This window comes from Cydia pomonella, chromosome 20, assembly GCF_033807575.1.
Source record: "Cydia pomonella isolate Wapato2018A chromosome 20, ilCydPomo1, whole genome shotgun sequence".
Lineage (NCBI taxonomy): Eukaryota > Metazoa > Arthropoda > Insecta > Lepidoptera > Tortricidae > Cydia > Cydia pomonella.
The window spans coordinates 10383880-10404901 of NC_084722.1; the positions used below are offsets into that span (position 1 = coordinate 10383880).

Below are 21022 nucleotides of genomic sequence, written 5' to 3' on the forward strand. Positions count from 1 at the left end.
CGTACGCCTCCGCGCCCATGACCGCTATCAACGTTGGTAATTGCACATCCGCTTTAATGTCGTTTGCTTGAAAATACATCTCCAAACGCTCGATGTACATAGTCCAATTGCCAGAAGCTACTTCGAAAGCCTTGATCTTCCCAACCGACATTTTTTGTACCACTAATAATGCACCACAACAAAATAACCGCTCTCAAGTCAATTTAATATTTAAACACCACTAACACAGTAAAAAAAAAACTATATTTTTATTTTGCACGCAGCAATAGTCCATAATTTAATCGTCGATCGCCAATGTAGTATTAAAAGAAAAAGAACACAGAGCATATATTAACACCTTTTATTCGAAACACAAGTATAAAACAGGATAAGTATTATTTAAATTAACGGGTAGTTAAATCACTTAGGAATCTCAACAATAGACATGTGTATCTTCAGTTACGTATAAGTAATACTGGAAAGCAAATAGTAATAACAATTAACAATAGACTGGATCTACAATTCAACTAGATTACTCAATGTTTCATTACCGAAAATCAATATAAGCTTAAAGAAAGTTAATCAATTGGACGATATAATACAATACAATATTGTGACCGCTCACGACGCTGCTCGATGGCAAAGTGCTGGGCCGTGTCTTCATCATCACGTCCCCACCTCCGTTCTTCTACAGTGGCGCTGACTGGTGATGGAAGTTGTAACTTCCATCCACCGGTCCGATGCGTCACCACGTCCAGCAGGTTCTATGTCGAGGCTTCGTTTCACAGTTCTTGCTCCAAAGATGGCGCTGTCGTCCAATAAATATACCGGGAATGCATGGGCGACAACAGTATATGTGCAGGGTGCATAAGATAAAGACACACGTCTGTTCAGTAGGCGATTTATTATGAGACTGGCAGGTAGGTCCACAACTCATTACCTATAAATAATTAATATATAAAAAACTAAAACATGAAGATGAGTCCTCGGAACTTGAAAAGAACAAAAATAATACTAAAAAGCTCTGGAATACCATCAAAACGATAGCACACTCAAAAAAGTGTAAACAAGGTTCACAGGCTCTCACTCAAATCAGAGACACCATTACAGCCTCCCTTGACAAATGCAACGATTATTTTTCAGGCGTGGGAAAATGTCTAGCAAACAACATTATTACAGTCACTAACAGCACTGAGGAGCACCTTGCCTCTAAAGTTGATCTTGGGAGAGGCCCTTCGCTTCTTACGCCTACTGTTGAAGCAGAGGTAGAGTTTATAATAAATGGCTTGAAACTGAATAAAGCCCCGGGGGTAGACGGGATCACAAACAAGTTCGTAAAAGCAGTCAAAGACCATATCGTAATGCCACTGACCTTTATTTTTAACCTAAGTTTCTCAACTGGAAGATTTCCAAATAAATGGAAAGAAGCGGCAGTAATTCCGATGCACACAGCGGGAGACGAATTGGACCCTAGCAATTATCACCCAATATCCTTACTGCGGGTTTTCTCCAAAATACTGGAAAAGCTGGTAAGCAAGCGCCTAGTCAGTTTCATGGAAAAGAACAGTATCTTCTCGGAGTCTCAATACGGATTCCGCGCAAACAAGTCGACTGAGGAGGCGGTGGCACATATGACTAATCTAATTTCCCAACACTTGGATGTTAATAAGGCCTGTATTGGTGTGTTTTTGGACCTGGCCAAGGCATTTGACACTATGTCCATTCCTATACTTTTGAGAAAAATGGAACTTAGCGGTACCAGAGGAATTGCACTAGACTGGTTTCGAAGCTACCTCTCAGAACGGACTCAACGGGTTTCTATCGAACAGAACATAATCCTTCACCAATAAGCTACAGTGTCCCCCAGGGCAGCATACTAGGACCGACACTGTTTATTATGTATATAAATGACTTAGCTAATGCCACCCTCCCAAACGCAAATATTTTCTGCTACGCTGACGATATGGCCATCATATTCCATGGGAAAACATGGGAGCAGACATTCACCTCGGCGGAAAGTGGACTAAGAAGGGTTTCAGGATGGCTTCACGACAACCTCTTGACTCTTGATCTGTCAAAAACAAAGTACATTTGTTTTCACTAAACAAAAGCCTCGGCTCCTGCTCACTGTCCTGCAATTAAAATACATAGCTGCGTTAACCTCGACTAACAGTGACTACCATGTTCGTGTGAAGGTATCAGTAGAACTCTCCATATCAGATACCTCGATGTGATCGTGGATGAAAAACTAGATTTTCGAGAGCACGTCAATACAACAGCAAACCGGGTCCGAAAGTTAATTTATGTATTTAGAAACTTACGTAATGCAGCAGGGATCGATTTATTGAGATCAGTATATATAAGCATATGTCAATCCGTGTTGACCCGTCTGTATTTCCACCTGGGGGAGAGCTGCAAAAACTAACATGATAACCCTTGAAAGAGCTCAAAGAGCAGTTCTGAAGACCATTCTGAAAAAAGGAATTCGGTATCTAACTACTGATTTATACGGAGATATGAACGTCCTCAACGTACGCGCTTTATTCATAATGCGCGCAGTGCTCAAGACGCACACTGAAGTCCTGAGGTCACCCAATTACTCCACACTGTTCGAGAAACGAATCTTCAAAATCCCCTTGCCACAGTCGGTAACAATCTTTGCCTTCTGGCAAGTAACTAAACCTAATAAGTTTGACTAAACCTTCTGGTTTAGTTCACATCTTCACCCGTTTATCTACAATCAAGTGAGCAGCAAACTGGAAATTAAAAACCTTACAACCAAGCAACTAAAATCGAAGCTTCACGAACGGCTAAGCACTTTAACCTAAGTAACAATGTAACCACTGGTTCTAACACACCAAACTTCTCTCTTTTTCACACACTCATTCTTACACACACAGACACGTTCACATTAAATTACGCACATAAGCAATAAAGCTACAATTAAAATCACTAATTAAATAAGTGATTGAGTATGAGTATGAATATGAGTTAAATTTTATTACTAATGTCGACTCCATAGCTCGCTATTACTCTTACCATGCGATAAAAACTCCGATGCCTACTGATTACTTTGCCCCACATGTGGATAAAATGCAACTTTGTTTCTCATTAGTTTTTGAACAATCAAGAGGGCCTTTACCAGTTGGTGTGGTGAAAATGTTTTTTTCATTTCTCAAGCTCTAAAAGTGGGTCATTGCTGTTGTACAAGGTGTGCAGAAAGTGATATGTTTATGCACTCTCTTCTTCTTAGTCGTATACTCTTGTCAAGTAGTCGTGGTCATTGCGGTCGTTGTACGGCTTTTTTCGCTGTTTCCCGCCATGCTTCTCTATTTATTGCCTGCCGCGCGCACAGATTCAGAGGTGATCCGGTGAGAGCTTTCACTTGGTCGGTCCATCGCATTGAGGGCCGCAATCTGGGTCTTGTGCCATCCACTCTGCCCTGAACAACCAGCCTCTCCATCGCGTCGTCTTCCCTGTTTATGCACTAGAGTATTTAATTTACATTCCAAGAACGTTATTTTTGTTTTTTTACGTTGAGCATTTAAAATTTCAAGTTTCCATTCTGATATTTAACTCCCCATTCCATAAATAACGATACTTTTACATAAATTGTTAATTGTAAGTACCTATAAGAAGTACTAATATGTAAGTTCATACTTAGTCATGTTTTTTCCATACACATGTAATTTACTTTCCTCATATTCGAAATGAAAAGTAGAGTGTTTAACTCGGGTGAAAGCACCCTTTCAGTCTCGTACAATTTAACAATTTACTATTTTATTAGCTGATATTAACCGTACTTAAACTGCTAGCTTTAGCTACCATATCATGCATTGCTGTTAACTTTGCATCAGGCACAAAAATATCTTAAAACTTCGTTTATACCTAAATCTTACGTTTGTTTACCCTGCTGTATCATTTCATTTACATATTTAGTAGTTTTACGTTATAAGTGATACTTAGAATAGACAAAGTCGGCACACCAATAACAGCCGTGGAGACGAGGTCTTACTTTAAAAGGCGTCCGTGTGAACCTAGCACAAGTTTGCCCCACAGATAACGAAAATAGTAACAAAAAAATACGTGTAGCCGGTGACGCGCAATCGGAAACACCCGGTGAATTGCACAACAATAGGTGCGAAAATAAAAGAATCATTGAATTTAGGGGATTTATGTGATAATCTATATGATAAAGAAAAGGTAAGATCAAGATAAAATTCTAGTTATTAAAGAAATTGAACATTGTTTTTGTTAATAACATTTTAAAGATATTTTCCTCGTTAAATTTAACTATTTAAATCATACTTGTGTTTATGTTATGGCAAGTGTTCAAAAGTGGGCGTTATAATTTTTTTAACTTTAGTTACGTTATTTCTGTAACAAGGAAAAAGCGTTCAAAATATAGATGCATATCGAGTTTGCAATTGCTGGGTCGGGCGATATCTATTATTAGGATTGCGAAATGACTCACTTGTATTTTTCTAAAGCCGAAAGCTACAATGCAGCTGTTGATTGTGCGTTTATAACTTCTTTTCTTACAAAAAATCTTGGCTGTTTTTCTGGAGCCTGAAATATAGGTACTTGTACCTCTTTTATTATCGCCATATCTACTCAGTTTCACATCCAATAATCTGCTCACTTTAAATAAGAGTGTGAGAGAAAGAGGCAATAATTATTGGCATTTGACATTACTGATAAGCACGTCTGTGTATCAAGTCCGCATTTATTATTTAAAAACTTTGACTTTCATAAGTTACACCGCCGCTCAGCATAAATACAATTGCGTGCAATATAGGTAATATTAGTCAAAAAAAAATGGGGGAGAACTAACATTAAATCACCTGGAACTTTTTTATTATTCAGAAGAATACTTATATTAAGCATTAAGAAGCTTTATTTGACATTATTCCAAACGTTACTTAAATAATATTGGAAGTGAAAAAATAATAATCATGAAAACCGTCTATTTACTTAGGGCATATTTCTTCTTATAATAAAAACCGACCAAGAGCATGTCGGGCCATGCTCAGAGTAGGGTTCCGAAGTTACTCCTCCGTCACAATAAGCTAAACTGGAGCTTAAAGTATAGTAGATTGTTAACCAAGGGATAAATTGTGGATGTACGTCTTTTTACTATGAAGGGGAAACTTTTTGCGATTACTCAAAAACAGATAAATTGATCATATCCGCTATTCATTTAATGTTTTTCTTAAGCTCTACTTCCAAGATTTATTTCATATTAAGTTAGAGGGGAGGAGACAATTTTTTTTTCTTTCGGAGCGTTTATCTCCGAATATATTCACTTTATCAAAAAATGTTTGTTAAAGACCCTTATTAGTTTTGAAAGACCTTTCCAATGATATCCCACACAGTAGGGTTGAAGCAAAAAAAAAATTCACCCCCACATAACGTGTAGGGGAGGTACCATAAAAAAAATTTTTTAGATTTTATTATACGACTTTCTTGGCTTTATTGATTTATATATCCATGCCAAATTTCAGCTTTCTAGCACTAACGACCACGGAGCAAAGCCTCGGACAGACAGACAAACGGACATGGCGAAACTATAAGGGCTCCTAGTTGACTACGGAACCCTAAAAATGAAAACCCCTATGAAAAAATACATTTCAAACTTCTATGAAATTATGACGTTTAAATAACTCTTGCACGGTCTGGGCTATGGAAATCGCTGCCAACATAGCTTGGTCTAACTCTATCTTGATTCTTGCTCATTATTTGCAATCAAAGCTCCACATCTAACTAAACCCATGTCATCGAGAAAAAAATATACTTTTCTATAAGACGATCTTCGTCGCAGAGTGTATTAATGGTCCATCATTCGAACTTTGTTTTTGATTAGTGCTGCCCACGATTAAATCAACAACAAAGTCCGAATGATGGTACACTGCGACGAAAAAAAAAATAGCTTATAGAAAAGCTTTTTTCTGGATGCCATGGGTTGATGTAGAGCTTTGATTGAAATAATGAACAAAATCCTAAATTAAAATAATTGTACACCAATTGTATTTTTTGCCACTAGTTAGTAAAAAGCGGCCAAGTGCGAGTCGGACTCGCCGATGAAGGGTTCCGTACCATTTATGACGTATTAAAAAAACTACTTACTAGATCTCGTTCAAACCAATTTTCGGTGGAAGTTTGCATGGTAATGTATATCATATATTTTTTTTAGATTTTTCATTCTGTTATTTTAGAAGTTACAGGGGGGGGGGGGGGGGACACATATTTTTTCACTTTGGAAGTGTCTCGCGCAAACTATTCAGTTTAGAAAAAATACCTATCCAGACCTATCCATAGATACCCCACACGTATGGGTTTGATGAAAAAAGATTTTTTGAGTTTCAGTTCTAAGTATGGGGAACCCCCAACATTTATTGTTTTTTTTTTCTATTTTTGTGTAAAAATCTTAATACGGTTCATAGAATACATCTACTTACCAAGTTTGAACAGTATAGCTCTTATAGTTTCGGAAAAAAGTGACGGACATGACGAATCTATAAGGGTTCCGTTTTTTGCCATTTGGCTACGGAACCCTAAAAAGGATATCATGCATCTACCTATTTCCCTGTACAGTCACGCACGTCTGAAAATATCGATGCGAACATAGTCCCAAAAATATGTATACACAACCTTATTGCCCATTATTAAGCTATATTTTTGGCACTTTATCGTCCGTACCTATATTTTCAGACGTGACCGTACCTGTAAGCTACACCAATCAGTCATCATCTTTCGTTTTTTTTCAGGTGGTAAAATGGCTCCCGTGAAATTAGAAGGTCCTACATTAGGACACAAACATCGCAACTACAATAAAATTGTCCAAGACTCTACTGCGAACCAAGCAAGGGACGCCCTAGAAGACATTAATTTTAAAGAAGATGATGTAAACAACTTAGTCAAGGTCGATATCGCCAGCGCAAATAGGAATGTAGATTACATTCTGGGGATTCTTAAAGGCAATGACATGTTGTACGCCTCACGTGCACTCACGCAAAGTTCTTGGCTTATTACCGATAACACTTACGCGCATATTATAAATCCGGAATACTTACATTCACATTTCATCCCGAACATGATGGCTAAAGCCGCTAATAAAATGATGCTGCATATAAGGCTCAACTTACGAGACGAGAAACGTGTCGAAGATTTCTTTAATTACTACGAACCCTTCGACCTGAAAACTGCCCTCAAGTGGCTGCCACATTGCTCTGTCGCATTTATGAAGATCAAAGTAGAAAAATATTCTAATGACATGGATCCAAATCTACTGAAACGCCTTTGCGAAAAATCACATCATATATTAGAAGTATACGTCAGAAGTATAAAGAAGTGGGGCTACATTCGCAAAGTATTTCAGGTGACAATGTTTTTGTTAAACACGCATTTAGATTTTTACCTCGATGTGATAGAAACTCAAGCAAAAAGCAAAAGACAAGAATTGCCTGTATTTAATGCAAAGTTAACTAAACTCTTAATGAAGACATGCCCTGAACGAATTTATCGAAACTTCTGTCATTATGCTAACAATATTCATATTCCAACATTTGTTCAATTCATGGACGAGAATAAAGTTAGAGAGTTTTTGCTATCACAAGCAAATACCCAAGAACCTAATAATACTTGGATTGATTTCGGCAAGGTGCAATATTTCCTTAAAAGAATGCCACAAGAAGATCGTATACATTTCATTAGAAATATATTTATAAACAAATGTTTTAAACAGGAAAAAGATATTGTAGATAGTGAGTCCAATAATGGAGAGGATGTGGATGAACCCAAAGATGAGGAGAATACTGCAATGCAACGATTATATAAATACGTCAGTCGCTGCAGTGATACTAGTGATTTGTTGAGCTGGTACAAGTGTTTGCCATTTGACGTAGTCCTAACAGAGTTTAAAGACAAGATAAAAAACACTACTGACGATTATGATAGGAACTGCATGTTCCGCCGACTAACTCGAGTCGTTGATCGCGACTTGAGACATTTGGAAACCTTATTGCAATATTATAATGACAATCATCTAAAAGATTCTAAAGATAACAAAGTTGAATTCGTTCATAACTTACTTCACCGATCCACCAACATTCTCAGTTTTGACTCGAAGTGTTGGGATCTTTTGTTGAACATCTTAAATGCTATTAATATTAACATTAAGGAGTCGGAAGACGAAGACTTTGAAGATGATGATCAAGTCATGCTAAGAGCAATAATTATTTATGAAGTGATAAATAAAAAGGATGTGCCTGAAAAACTAAAAGAAAGATTTGAATTTTACACTTTTAAAGAATACCAGAAAAAAATTACCACACAAGAACAAACACTGTTATTTGATTTCTTGTACAAATATCTATTGAAGAAACTTGACCAACAAAAATTTGATGATCTTGCTTCGTTCGATAAGAATGTGGAGTTGATTGAACTATTGCTAAGATTATTAAATGACTGGCAAAAAAATCTAGCAGACTATCCTTATGTGTTGAAGAAAATTAACGAACTAATCAAAGTTAAACAAGACAACGCCATAAAGACCAAACTATCGTGGATATACGACGTAAACAAGAGGTGGAGAAAATACATGTTTGAAGAATCTATTCTTTTGTGCGAGTCTGACCGAGGATGTGTCAATGCGTTGAAACACGACCCAAGTTTACTCTCCCGATACGAGAATGTCGTAACAAGCATGCGTTGTAACGACGCAGTTTCTTTGCGGCAACTTCTCACAAAGCTGAGGATATACTGGGCTGATTCAATTGCCTCTGAATGGTCCCAATCATATCGAGAGAGTCTTACTCAACCTCTTGGACATAAAGCTTTAATGCGAGGTTTGAGTTTCCTACTACCAGGACGGGAACTGTCCGTTATTATCAACGAATATAAACCGGAAGACGCTAAAATAAACTGGGAAAAAAATGACGAAGTCTTGGTGAGTGTGAGGAAACACATTGCTAAAAATATGCATTTTGCTCGACCTCAGCCGAATCCTGACGATATTTTACTATACGCTAAAGGAGATTATTTGCAATTCGCTCTTCCGTCTCTTAACGCAATTCTCTACAACTTATGCGTTGTCCGCTTTAGCGAGTTAATACCCAGGTTATTAGACTCTCCAGTCTCATTACAGAAACATGGTATCCGATTTGCTTTTGCAAAAATGCAAAGCGAAGATCTACAGATAATTTTCAGTAACCATTGGAAAACCATTAAAAACTTATCGATTCGAGCGGTTACATTTAAACTCACTTACGAAATGCTGTGCAAAGAAAAAAATCCATCCAAAATTGAAAATATTTGGAGTCTCTTGTCAGTTTTTATTGACGCGCTTAGTTTCGAGGAAGACAAAACTATATACGAACTCCTAGGAAACGCCAGGAAAGTACCTCTTAGTGTTAGACCTGCCTTTGTGATGAGAAGCTACAAGTTTACGAAAGCTTTGCTTCCAAAGTCGGACTTGGACAAAAATAAATACGAACAAACCCTTAACGCTTTAATATGCGATATGGAAAATCTTATAGACTCGATGGAACAAGGGTTCATAGCTGAGATTCTACAAGAGTACTTTACTGCTGTCTATACAAAAGATAAGGTAGATGGGTTTGTTCATAATAATTTGATGCCTTTGTTGGCCTCATTCCTTTGTTGTTCTGAAAGTGTAGAAATCCAAACACAAAGATATGAAGCAGTACTGTTGCCTTTACTGAGACATTCGGTATCTGTATGGGCAACAAAAGATAAAAATGACGTCGTGAAAACTAATCTTAAACAGCTACTGAACCTCTTGCGCCAAAAAATAAGGCCTCTTGTAGAGAAAGATAAGATAGTGCCCGTCGCCATGTTTGCCAATATTCAAAAAGAACTTGAGCAAACGTTGGATCAAAACGTCGCGTATCTCACGCTAAGAGAATGGAAACTGACAGTTGCATTTGCACAAGTTGTACACGATAACAAAGTGAAGGTTGATCGCAGCAATTACAAAGAAGACACTGAATATTGGAACGCCATCTGCAGGGATGTAGCTCCACAATTCGGTAAAATATGTCTAGACTTTCTGAGAGAGGACATACAAGCATTCTTTCCTAGCATTGACGAATACTATACTAAGGCATTGGGGGTTGTCTTTAACGATCTCATTCCAAATCAAGAAATTCGATTACAAATTTTGAGACACATGCTAACGGAAGAGCTGACACAGTCTTATTTAGTCTCTATAAGGATATTACCATCATACTATGTAGATGGCAATGACGACCCATTACTGGAGTTTCACAAAACAATTCTATCTCACCCGTCCTTGGAGGTAAAAATGCACTTTTACCATAAAAATAAACATTATAGACATAAGAATTTGTGACTAGGCGGGTCCACGCAGAGCGAGCCGTCCAGTGTCAGTGTTTCGGCATGCTCAAAGGCGCCTCAGTCATTTGCCGCGCGTCGTCGACGACCGATAATAATTCGACGTACGTCAGCCAAAAAGAAAATTAATTATAACTAGCTTAGAGTTGGTCAAAGGCGTAGTCTTTCAATGATAGCATACAACAGAGAATTTGGTACAGGGGGTCTACCGCGAAAACCGAAATTCGCAAAAAGCCGGGTCCACACAGAGCCAGCATACCCACGAGGCAACTTCCTCACGCACAAAACGGCCAGTGTAGACGTGCCTCGGCCGAGTCGGCGAGCTCGGGCGAGGAAAACGCACGCGCCGCCTCGGACCTGTGTGGACCCGCCTATTGACGAACTTCGATTTTCGCGGTTATAGCCCAGGTATACCGCCGTCGCCGGGTGTTCTGGTGGTCAGGGCGTTAGCCGCGTAAGCTGAAGACGCGGGTTCGATTCCCCTCTCGGCCAACGGTGGACTTGGTCACTTTTTTCTTAAGTGTATGATATCTATTCAGTTTATAATCTATTTAGATACCGCTTATTTATTTATGCGTAACATAGGTAATTGCAGCGCACTAACGAATTCGCTTGCCCTGTGTGGACACGCCACCTACTTGCATTGTTCGTAACTTTACTTTATACCTAATGCTGTTAAAGTATTTTGCACATAGCTTGGGTACGGTTACAGCTATCATATCAATACAATTAATACGTTTTGTAATAAGATTATAAATCTTATAATGTAGATGACCGCTGTCACTGTACCCATGCTATGTGAAAAATACTATAGAGAACACACGTATGTTCTCACATTTTAATGGAAATATGTAAAGGATATTGCTTAATAAAAAAACATGTTGGCAAACACTTTTATTGCCTGGTCACTTAACCTAGTATCTTTAATTAGAAGATAAGACAAAATGAACTGTATCCTTCTCAATGGGTAGCAAACAAGTCATAGGATAAAAAATTATTTAGTTTGAAATTTTTAACGAAATTATTTTCAGTTCATTTGCTTATGATTGATTCTTAATCTATATCCACATAACTTTTTGCGTAAATCCACAAATCCAGAAACATTCTTAAGTTTACTTTCATTTTAAACATGTCTATTACCAGCGTATTTCACAACTCGTTCATGTACATAATGTAATCAACATACATTAAATGTACCAGTAAGTATTACAAATTGAATACAGGTTATGCAAATGAAGTTTAACCATAATGACCCAAAAACATCTGTGCTACAAGCACACTCAAAAATATGGATTGGAAAAGAGTTGTGTAGAATCTATTTTTGAGAGTAAAAGTAACACGGATTTATATATGTATTTCAATAGAATCAGTTTTATAAAATAACGGATACTACCCAAATTGGGCATATGGATCATACACATTTTATAGTATGCTTAACTTATTTGCGTCTTTCCTGTAGATATGGCAAAGTTAAGGGAGGGCCCTTACAAGTAGGATATTTTTGTTTGGGACTAGAGACAATAAGATAAACGGGATATATACATGATGTTTCTTTAGTCACTTATATTCAGCCTGTAAATTATTGCAGGTGACTAAATAAACACCATGTATGTACCAGAGTCGTTAGCTAGTATTGTATTGTCCACAGTTTGTCCAGCGTTTGATCCATTTACACAATAGGACAGCAACGCTGTGAGCCCTTATGATACATTTCATAATAGATTCTAAGAATGGGCATAACTTTCTCAAGCAAAAAGATAATTCATCGGTTGTTTATAAGAACCATTTTCGAAAATGAATAACAATACCAATAACGTATCATTCCCAACCAACGAGGTATATTTTGCATGAACAGTTTAAATGAATCAGAATAAAACTAAACACTGTTTCGGTACCACAGTAATGGAATATTTTCACCTCCACAACCTTCCAGCAGTTAAATCTGAAAAGAAAGAAAAACTGCTTTAATTCAAGTTCTGCCTTGAAATGGTCTTATAATGGAGATGTAACTTCACACTAAAAAAATAACGAAAGCTTCAAAAGTAATATCTGTAGGGATGCAAGCAGCGCGTGGAAAATCAAGGCCGTTCATATATTTGGTCTTGATTTGCCGCTCGCCGCGCCGCTTGCGTCCAGTCTACGGCCTAAGTTTTTAATCAATATTTTTTCATTACTAAATTGGGATTAGGTTAGTGTAGTCTACAGGAAATTGATTAGATAAGCAGGCTTTTAATTCGGCTTATTCCCAGTAGTTACCAATTGGTAAAAGGTCAGATTTTTTTCCCAGTAGTCACCACCAACATTTTGTTAGCGTTCAATACTAATAAAAATAGTATAAATACTAAAAGTCTAATTATTTATAAGTTAATTAGTTTAATTATAAGTTGATTATCGTTTTAGTAAACTGCCTTAAGTGATCAAAAATAGTCAGTCTGACCTTCGTCGATGGCGCTTACGATCAACGATGCCTGAAACACTAACTTGGAAAAAAAAATCGTGGGAATAACCCCTTAATTCAAATGTCGTGAAATTATGTAAAATTGTTAAGGAAAACGAATGAGCCAGAATTGACCATGAAAATAAAAGTAGGAAATTAATTAATTCAGTCTCACAATTAATACTATAAAAAGCGGTATAGGGAAAAAATAGAGACTCAACAAACAGAATATTTGGCCACATTCTCAGCAGAAGCGCCGAATATTCGGTAAAAAATCAACGAGGGGGAGGGGGGTTTAGGGTCGGCAACGCGCATGTAACTCCTCTGGAGTTGCAGGCGTACATAGGCTACGGAAACTGCTTACCATCAGGCGGGCCGTATGCTTGTTTGGCACCGACGTAGTATATAAAAAAAACACGAGCCTCATTTTGAGTCACATTTATTGCGAAAGCTGGCCGCCTACAAAGGACAATTTTCAGTTTTATTGTTATGTATTTAAATAAATATTTATATATTATATATATCATTGCCTAAGTACCCACAACACAAGCCTTATTGAGCCTTTTGTATTTGTAACAAATCCCACTGAGTGTGATTTTTTTTTTCACCAGTAGGTAGAAGTAGATGTAACAGGAAAAATGGCTGAATACCGGATAAGTAATTGCCGAATATTCGTGGCATCTCTAGTAAAAACTTAAGCGAAGAAAGCCTTGTAAGTATATGCGTGTAGTGTTCGGAATATACATTCCATATTTGAAAATTGTTATAATACATACATATTTTTTTCCTTAGCTAAACTGTCAAAGTCAAGTAATTTACTATATTCGTTTTTGTAAACCTCCACGACTTACCTACACGCAATTAGAGGCTTTACTTCAGTTTTTTTTAAATTTAACAATAAATTGTCTTCTTTTTTTAATGTCCAAGAATCTAGCAAGAATTTACCTAGTCATCGTTGTTGGCATCATCAGGCGCCGGCGTGTGCCAGGTGAGCCTCTCCTCGTAGAACTGGATGACGACCTGCGGGCACCTCACGTTGGCCTGCTTGGCCGGCACGAGGTCCGCTTCGTCCGTGCCTTGCCATTTCATCAGGAACATCAGCTCTCCACTGCTGTCTGTTGCTCCTGTAAGTGACAAACAAGGAATATTTGAGAATTGTATCAAATGGTTGTAGGAAAAGTAACATAAACCACTATGAACTTTATTGGCTATGTGCAATGAATTGTCGGGGAATTAATCCTATGACGGCTAAGGCGGCAACTGACGCGCGCGGTTACAGCCCCAATATAAACCGTGCATTCCGACAAGGTTCACTATGACGCGCCGCGCACGACACGACAGGTGTAGCGTTCCAAGGGTTGAAAGATGATCAAGCTGAATGGGGGTATAGTTTTCATCATACTATTGACACTGTCAACTGTCAAATAAAGTCCTTTAGCTGCCACTATCACCAGAGGACGCCACTATTTTGCACACAGCACTCACCGTTAGCTCCCAATAAGGGCAATATCTAATTGCACTGATATGCAAATCCAAATGATTAATAATAAAAACAAAGTTATACTTTTTGCATATTTTTTTAAAGTTTCCATAATACTTAAGTGTTTAAAAAACATAATAAGCAAATGGGAACTTACCAATAATCTTCTCTGGCTCGAGACCACGGTCAAAGCCAGATGCTTTCTTGTCATCACTCTTGGACTTTTTAGCACCTTTGAGGTCTGGCGTTGCTGCAGTAGACTTGCGTTTCTTCACATCTTTATCCACCTTTGCAGTTTTGCCCTCTAGAAAAAGAAGTATCAGGTTATTTAGAGGAAATTTTGCACTTTATAAAAAATAGCTATAAAAGTCTGGAATACAGCAAATAAGATTTTTCACAAATTTTAAGTTTGTAACTTTTTTTAGTTCCATATCCACATAGATGGAATGCTCTATTAAGAGCCCGGTAACGATTTTAGAGCAAAAATTTTAAATTGATAGATTTAGTCGTTGGAATTGTACACCTTTTGTTACGTAATATCTAAATAACAAGTATTGGTTTCTATTAGCACGTTTTTTCATCTTGCCTTTTAATAATGAGGTCGCAAGCGTGCGTCCCCGGTAATAGGTGACGAGAAGGGATAGTTTTTAAAAATTCATCAAAAAATTATGGTAGTAAATTATACAAAATGATGAAGAAGATCAGTTTCAGCAAATGTTGTAGATTGTTTAAGTATCAAAATTACGTTGAAATTAAGTCAATTTTCAGAGAAATTGTCACTTGTTTTGAAGTAATTTCTGGAGAAAATTGATTTCGTCTAACTTTCATCTACACTACTTACTTCAAATTTATAATAACAAAAATGTAGTTTATTAAAGTTGAAGTACAGTATATGTGTAATACAAAGTTACCATTTTTAGCAGTCCAAACTTTACGAAATTTACAAATAAGATCGACAAAATCACTGCATTACGCGCGTCTACCTAAACGTCCATCAGAAAAAAAATCATTACTAATTAAGTGAGTCTATTCAAAAAAATGATTTATTATAATGAAAGATAACAAGACGTGCTAATAGAAACCAGTACTTGTTATTTTTAATAGTTAACAAAAGGTGTACAATTTCATGCGCTAAATCTATCAATTTGACATTTTTGCGACTAAAATCGATAACTGCCTCTTAAACGATTTTAAATATTTGTTCCTAAATTATTTGGTTACCAACTAAAAAGAAGTCTGACACATGCAAGTTCACTTAAAATATTAGAGCCACGAAAGATGTTGGTACATATTAGGCAAAAATAATATATAAAATCTACAAGCGTTTAATGTGTTTGAGTCATTCATACCAGATTGTCCTATTCCTGGGCCAGCTGTGAAGTGTGTTAAATGCATGTGAGTTGTAAATATTGGCCATTTATAAAAAAAAAACAATTAAAAACAAAAGTAAATTTTTTGCTTTGATAGATCTAAATAATCTTGGATTTGAGCCAAATCATCAACATTTAAAAAACCGGTCAAGTGCGAGTCGGCCTCGCGCCCGAAAAGCACATTATGCATAAAATTGCAAAAAAATCACGTTTGTTGTATGGGGGCCCCACTTAAATACTTATTTCAATAGGCGTATCTACACAGAGCGCGCTCAGGTGAGGCAAACGCGCCGCCTCGGCCGAGGTACGTCTACACTGGTCGGTTTTTATGTAAGGAAATTGCCTCGCGCGTATGCTAGCTCTGTGTGGACCCGCCTATTCTGTTGACAGACAGACAGACAGTGGGACAGTGGAGCTTTTGTAATATAGTCCCGTTTTTACACTTTGGGTACATCGACCCTAATAAAGGTCAATCCTAAGCCGTACTAAAATAAGAGGTGAAGAAATCTAAAAAAGTTTTCCTCAGCATCCCACTTAAAAAAACATGCTGTGTATATTCCCACTGAACAGCGATATGGCTAAGCCATGAGCATGTTAGTATAAGTGCTACTTTTACAATTCATAGGTGCCTACAAATCACCATTTTTTTCCAGGTCACCTATTATATTTGACATAAATGCAATCATGCGTGTTTGTGAAGTAAGTACTTATTAAATATGTAAAAAAATTATGCATCACAAGATACAAACAACAATAAACACCATTTGGAATATATATTCCTTACCAGCTTCTTTTTTTTTCCTAGCCTCTTCAAAAGCTTGGATAAGATCTGGACAGTCGAGATTCTCTTCCGGCTCCCATGTATTGTCCGCGTCACTGTATCCCTTCCATTTTAGGAAGTACTCCACCTGTAAATATGAAGTTATAGATAATAATAATTATTACATTGTGCTAGCTATGCACTAAGCCACAAACAATTATCTGTGCCCTAGGCCCTGGATATGCCAGCAGTCACTACCACTTAGGCTTTACTTCAAATCCACAATCATTCCATGTCAAGTTGTCAATTGATGTTTTAGTAGACCCTCGCGCTTATCCAACCTAGTGGTTACTGCCATCTGGATTGTTGCACTGAAGAAAACGACTGTGATGGTTACACAATTTAGATATTTCTTCCACAAGTGAGAACGCTTTCAAAATGAAGTGCAAGTATATATAGTAGGAAGAGTAAACTTTTATTTATATTCTTAATTGAATCATAGTAATAGAGGTAGTCTAAGAAAAAAACATGCCACTTAACATCCAAAACGAATGGCGCTGTACTGTACCATATGTGTTGCAGTCACTGAATTGTCAAACTTGAACTTTTGACAATCAGAGTAGCCGCAAAATGTATGGAGCTGTACAGCACCACCTCGTTTGCCTGCCAAATTCGAAGCCCGAAACTGTCTTCAATTTTCCACTCTTACTCAATAGACAGGTCCACACAGAGCGGGCATACGCGTGAGGCATTTCCTTGCAGTGGATATATGCGCGCCGCCTCGGTCGAGGCACGTCTACACTGGCCGGTTTGTGCGTGAGGCAATTTGCCAATGTATCTTTGGTCGAACCAGTGCAATATGTTAATATATAAAAATAAAACCTGCCCAATTAATTTTATGTACCACACAGAACAAGCCACCTTGCGAGGAAATTGCCATGCGAAGCAGCTTGGTCACTGGAAATGTGCCTCACCCAAGGCCGCAGCAATTACCTCACCAGGCAGCTTGTTCTGTATGGACCCACCTATTCATTTATTTGTTAACTACACAATAACAATTAGATTGTTCGTCTGGATCCGAATTAGAGAGGTCCTACTGAAAGTATGTGTTTACTCACTTTTCCATTCCGAACCCTTCTGTCAAGAACTTTCTCCACAGAGAATTCTTCTTCAGGCTCAGCCTCGCTACCTTCCTTTTTCTTCTCAGACATGTTTATCTGAAACTAAACCCTCTTTATTAGTAATGGCACATGTGAAATCATCAGCGGTTTGAACGAAAACTTGTGTTACATGTTACTGTATTCGATTACTTTGGAAACATGTTTTCTTCAGTTATATAGGGAAATATTTATTAGGGGAAAAGTAACAACTAGCTGATTTTAAGATTAAAATGCTTATAAATACCGGATAGGTACATGGACTAAGCTATAACCTTGGATGGATATAGGATATGGAACATAAAAACAAAATATTATATGCCATGACTTATTATAAACTATTAATCCAACAGCATACAATATCATTGTTTGATTATATATTATGGCTAACAATTAAGAACAATCATTACATCTTCTAAACAAGGAAACAACAAACAACCAAGCTTTTATCCCGCCATTTTGAATAAAGGCACCCAAGCTAAGATTTTGCCTTAACTATGAAACTACTAACATGCAAGTAGGTAATTATTGTATGAAGAGAACTCGAAGATAAGATTTATCAACAAATGGTGATAAACTTACATGAATCAAAGTATCGCAATCTAGAAATCCAAAAACCCGGCGTCGTGCACACAGTGCGGCTACTCGGAAACAGATAAAATATAAATATAAAATTCAATTTACAATTAAACAAAAAAAAAAACTGTCAAACAAAGTTGCCATTATATAAAAAGTTCATGCCAAGTCATTGCCAAGTTCGGTTTTATTTTGTTGTCTATGTCATTTATGTCTCTAGCAACTTTAATTAGCAAATGTTTATTGCGATAATAGGTAGAGGGCGCTTTTAATTTTATTTCAGAAAGTTGAAGTTGAGTTGAACGGGAAAGTTGTAAATAATTTTCACAAAATATCGACGAAGCGCCTGAATTTCAAGCGTAAGATAAATAAAAAGTGACTCAATGATTACAAAGTGAATCCAGAGAGTAATGGAAAACCATAAACAGAGTGCCATATGAAACAAAAAACTATCATTGCGCACGATACCCCAACGCCATTTTGAGGCGAAATTTTCTAAGTAAGTGCCAAGTATTTCGCAATAATACTAATTTTCACCCTCCTCAGAAGGGTGCAACTGATAATTATCGATAAAAGTGAGTGTGAAAGGCGTCCACGGGGGCGTAAGTTTGTGATCAAGTGCAGTGACGGGTGACGAAGGTCCGAAATTTGTGGATACGCCGAGGTGGGTTGCGGCGCCGTTCTTAAGGTTCACATAATTAAATTACGGGTGTTTCGTAGTTAGCATATGCGAGAGTGCGGGATCGTGTGTAGGCGGCAGTGTGGAGCAATGCGGCAAATGTTTTTGTTGGGGGTGGGGTTCATATAGTAGACTCGGCGTGGCTGGTTGGTGTTATCGCTGCCGTTTCCTACTGTTGCAGATAGCGGCAGCTCGGAGGATGGCCCGGGGCGGCGGGAGTGCTCTAATTAACTGACGGACGCTGCCGGCTCTCGGCTGGCGCGAGCAGTATGTGCTTTCTTTATTTTTTAGTCTTTATCTGAATTTATTATGCCTACATTATACCACACAAACACCAATGATCCCTTATAAATAATATTTTTAGTTTTTGACAAATACCTATCCTAAACGTATATAAAAGTTACAGATTTCAGTGATGAATTAATAGAGATTAGTGTTGAGTCTAATCCTCATTTTATAATTACCTTGAAACTGACAGAAGGCTATTAAAAAGAAGATCTCTTAATATTTAATACACTACATGTTGCAAGCAAGTGTACATGTATTGATTGTTATACAAGATCACAATTGGTATACAGTAAAAATTATATCACAAGAAATATAAATAATTTTATCACACGGAAAATCAACTGAAGATATCCATTACTGTAAATGTTTGCAAACACATTAAAACACATAATGAGACAAATGGCACTTACCATGGGACATCACTGATCAAGGAATAATGATCAGTTACAGAATAATTGCAATTCAAGGTTGCTTTAATGGTGTTTAATTATAGAGCAATTATTATGTTGTGTGCTCTTGTTTTATAACATCTTATAAGAAAATCTTCATAGATTTTTAGTGTAAAAATACTATTTACTTTGTTCTCTAATTGTAATTTTGGTTTATACTCTACTAATCAGTTATAAAAATTACTCATTATTATAGTGCCAGCCATTATCCAGTGCATTATTTGAGTGTAGCCGATAACATACAAAATCCTGTATTTAAAAAAAACAGTGACAACAAACAGAGAACCCGAATATCAGGTCACAGGCACTGAATGTATTAAGATCAATACATTTAAAAAATATATATATTATTATAGCCTTTATTGCTGGAAACTAAACTGCACATCATTGTTTATCAGTTTTTCTTGATTTAGTGTCCAGTGTGTCTTGTGACACATAGGCCTCTTCCAGCTTCTTCCATTTCTCTCTGTCGTTTGCTATTTTGGGACATTCTGTTCCTCCAATTGTATTGATGTTGTCTGTCCATTTTTTAAATTGGCCACCTTGCTTCTGTTTTCCGTCTTGTGGCGACCAATCTGTAATCATTTTTGTCCATTTTGTTCTGCTATCCCTTGTCATATGTCCTGTCCATCGCCATTTTAGCTACCTTACCTTCTATTAGCCTGACTCCTAGCATACTTCGTTTGATTCCTCTCTGGCAAGATCTAAGTTTTAGGAGGTGTTGCTGAGTCAGCACCCAAGTCTGACATCCATATGTTAGGCAAGGTAGAATACATGAGTTGAATAGTTTTTTCTTGGCTGTCATAGGGAAATGTTTGCTTTTGAGTACTTCTTTAAGGGACCAGAATCTATTCATCTCTGGCAAGATCTAAGTTTTAGGATGTGTTTCTGAGTCAGCGCCCAAGTCTGACATCCATGTGTTAAGCAAGGTAGAATACATGAGTTGAATAATTTTTTTCTTGGCTGTCATAGGGAAATGTTTGCTTTTGAGTGCTTCTTTAAGGGACCAGAATCTATTCCATGCAGAGGCATTAAACATGTTCTTTGTGATTTCTTATTAGTAATCTCCAAAATATACATGCATGAAAACTGCCACACACTATAATCACTTAGTGTCAAAAACTAGTAACTGAACATACTTATCATAGTTTTAGACATACAAACATTCAATACCAATTCATTCATTACCTTTTTTTTCTTTAATATCAAAATATCCCCACTTCAATACTGACTTGTTTATTTACTGTTGTGGTCATCTCAGTGTATTTATTTTGACTTGATTTGCCAGCACTAGAAAGCCAGATAATCATTTTCATTCATTTACATTATCTGATTTTGCAATAAAATAATCTACCATTAGTTTTATGGAAGATCATAGGTATGCCATTTTCTGTAGCTATTATATCATTAGTTATTTAAAAATAAGCTTATTTATTTAAAATTTGACTCTCAATATTACCAAGGCAACTATTG

General features: G+C 37.0%; 3 protein-coding genes across 9 annotated transcripts in view; 2 read left to right on the forward strand and 1 right to left on the reverse strand.

Moving 5' to 3' along the window:
- The first annotated feature begins 867 nt into the window (after positions 1-867).
- Positions 868-11244, forward strand: LOC133529346 (uncharacterized). 2 transcript variants are annotated; one of them, XM_061867042.1, is made up of 2 exons: positions 868-4182; positions 6747-11244. In XM_061867042.1, exon 2 carries the CDS (start codon positions 6755-6757, stop codon positions 10349-10351), a length of 3597 nt encoding a protein of 1198 aa, XP_061723026.1. In that variant the 5' UTR covers positions 868-4182; positions 6747-6754; the 3' UTR covers positions 10352-11244. The 2 variants fall into 2 exon arrangements, with proteins under 2 accessions (XP_061723026.1, XP_061723027.1); XM_061867043.1 differs by lacking the exon at positions 868-4182 and adding an exon at positions 4210-4559.
- On the reverse strand, positions 11235-19297 carry LOC133529352 (chromobox protein homolog 1-like). 2 transcript variants are annotated; one of them, XM_061867055.1, is made up of 8 exons: positions 19277-19297; positions 18140-18198; positions 17519-17623; positions 16425-16548; positions 15620-15643; positions 14428-14574; positions 13736-13914; positions 11235-12295 (listed from the first exon to the last, which is right to left on the reverse strand). In XM_061867055.1, the coding sequence occupies exons 3-7, from the start codon at positions 17609-17611 to the stop codon at positions 13736-13738; spliced, it is 567 nt and encodes a 188-aa protein (XP_061723039.1). In that variant the 5' UTR covers positions 17612-17623; positions 18140-18198; positions 19277-19297; the 3' UTR covers positions 11235-12295. The 2 variants fall into 2 exon arrangements, with proteins under 2 accessions (XP_061723039.1, XP_061723040.1); XM_061867056.1 differs by lacking the exons at positions 15620-15643; positions 19277-19297.
- The window catches only part of LOC133529349 (serine/threonine-protein kinase Tao), a 30363-nt gene continuing 27717 nt past the window's right edge, over positions 18377-21022 (forward strand). For 2 of the 5 annotated variants that reach the window (XM_061867051.1, XM_061867049.1), the window contains exons 1-2: positions 18378-18632; positions 18994-19079. The gene's annotated coding sequence lies outside the window, so the exon portion shown is untranslated. The other 3 variants (XM_061867048.1, XM_061867050.1, XM_061867047.1) reach the window with 2 other exon arrangements.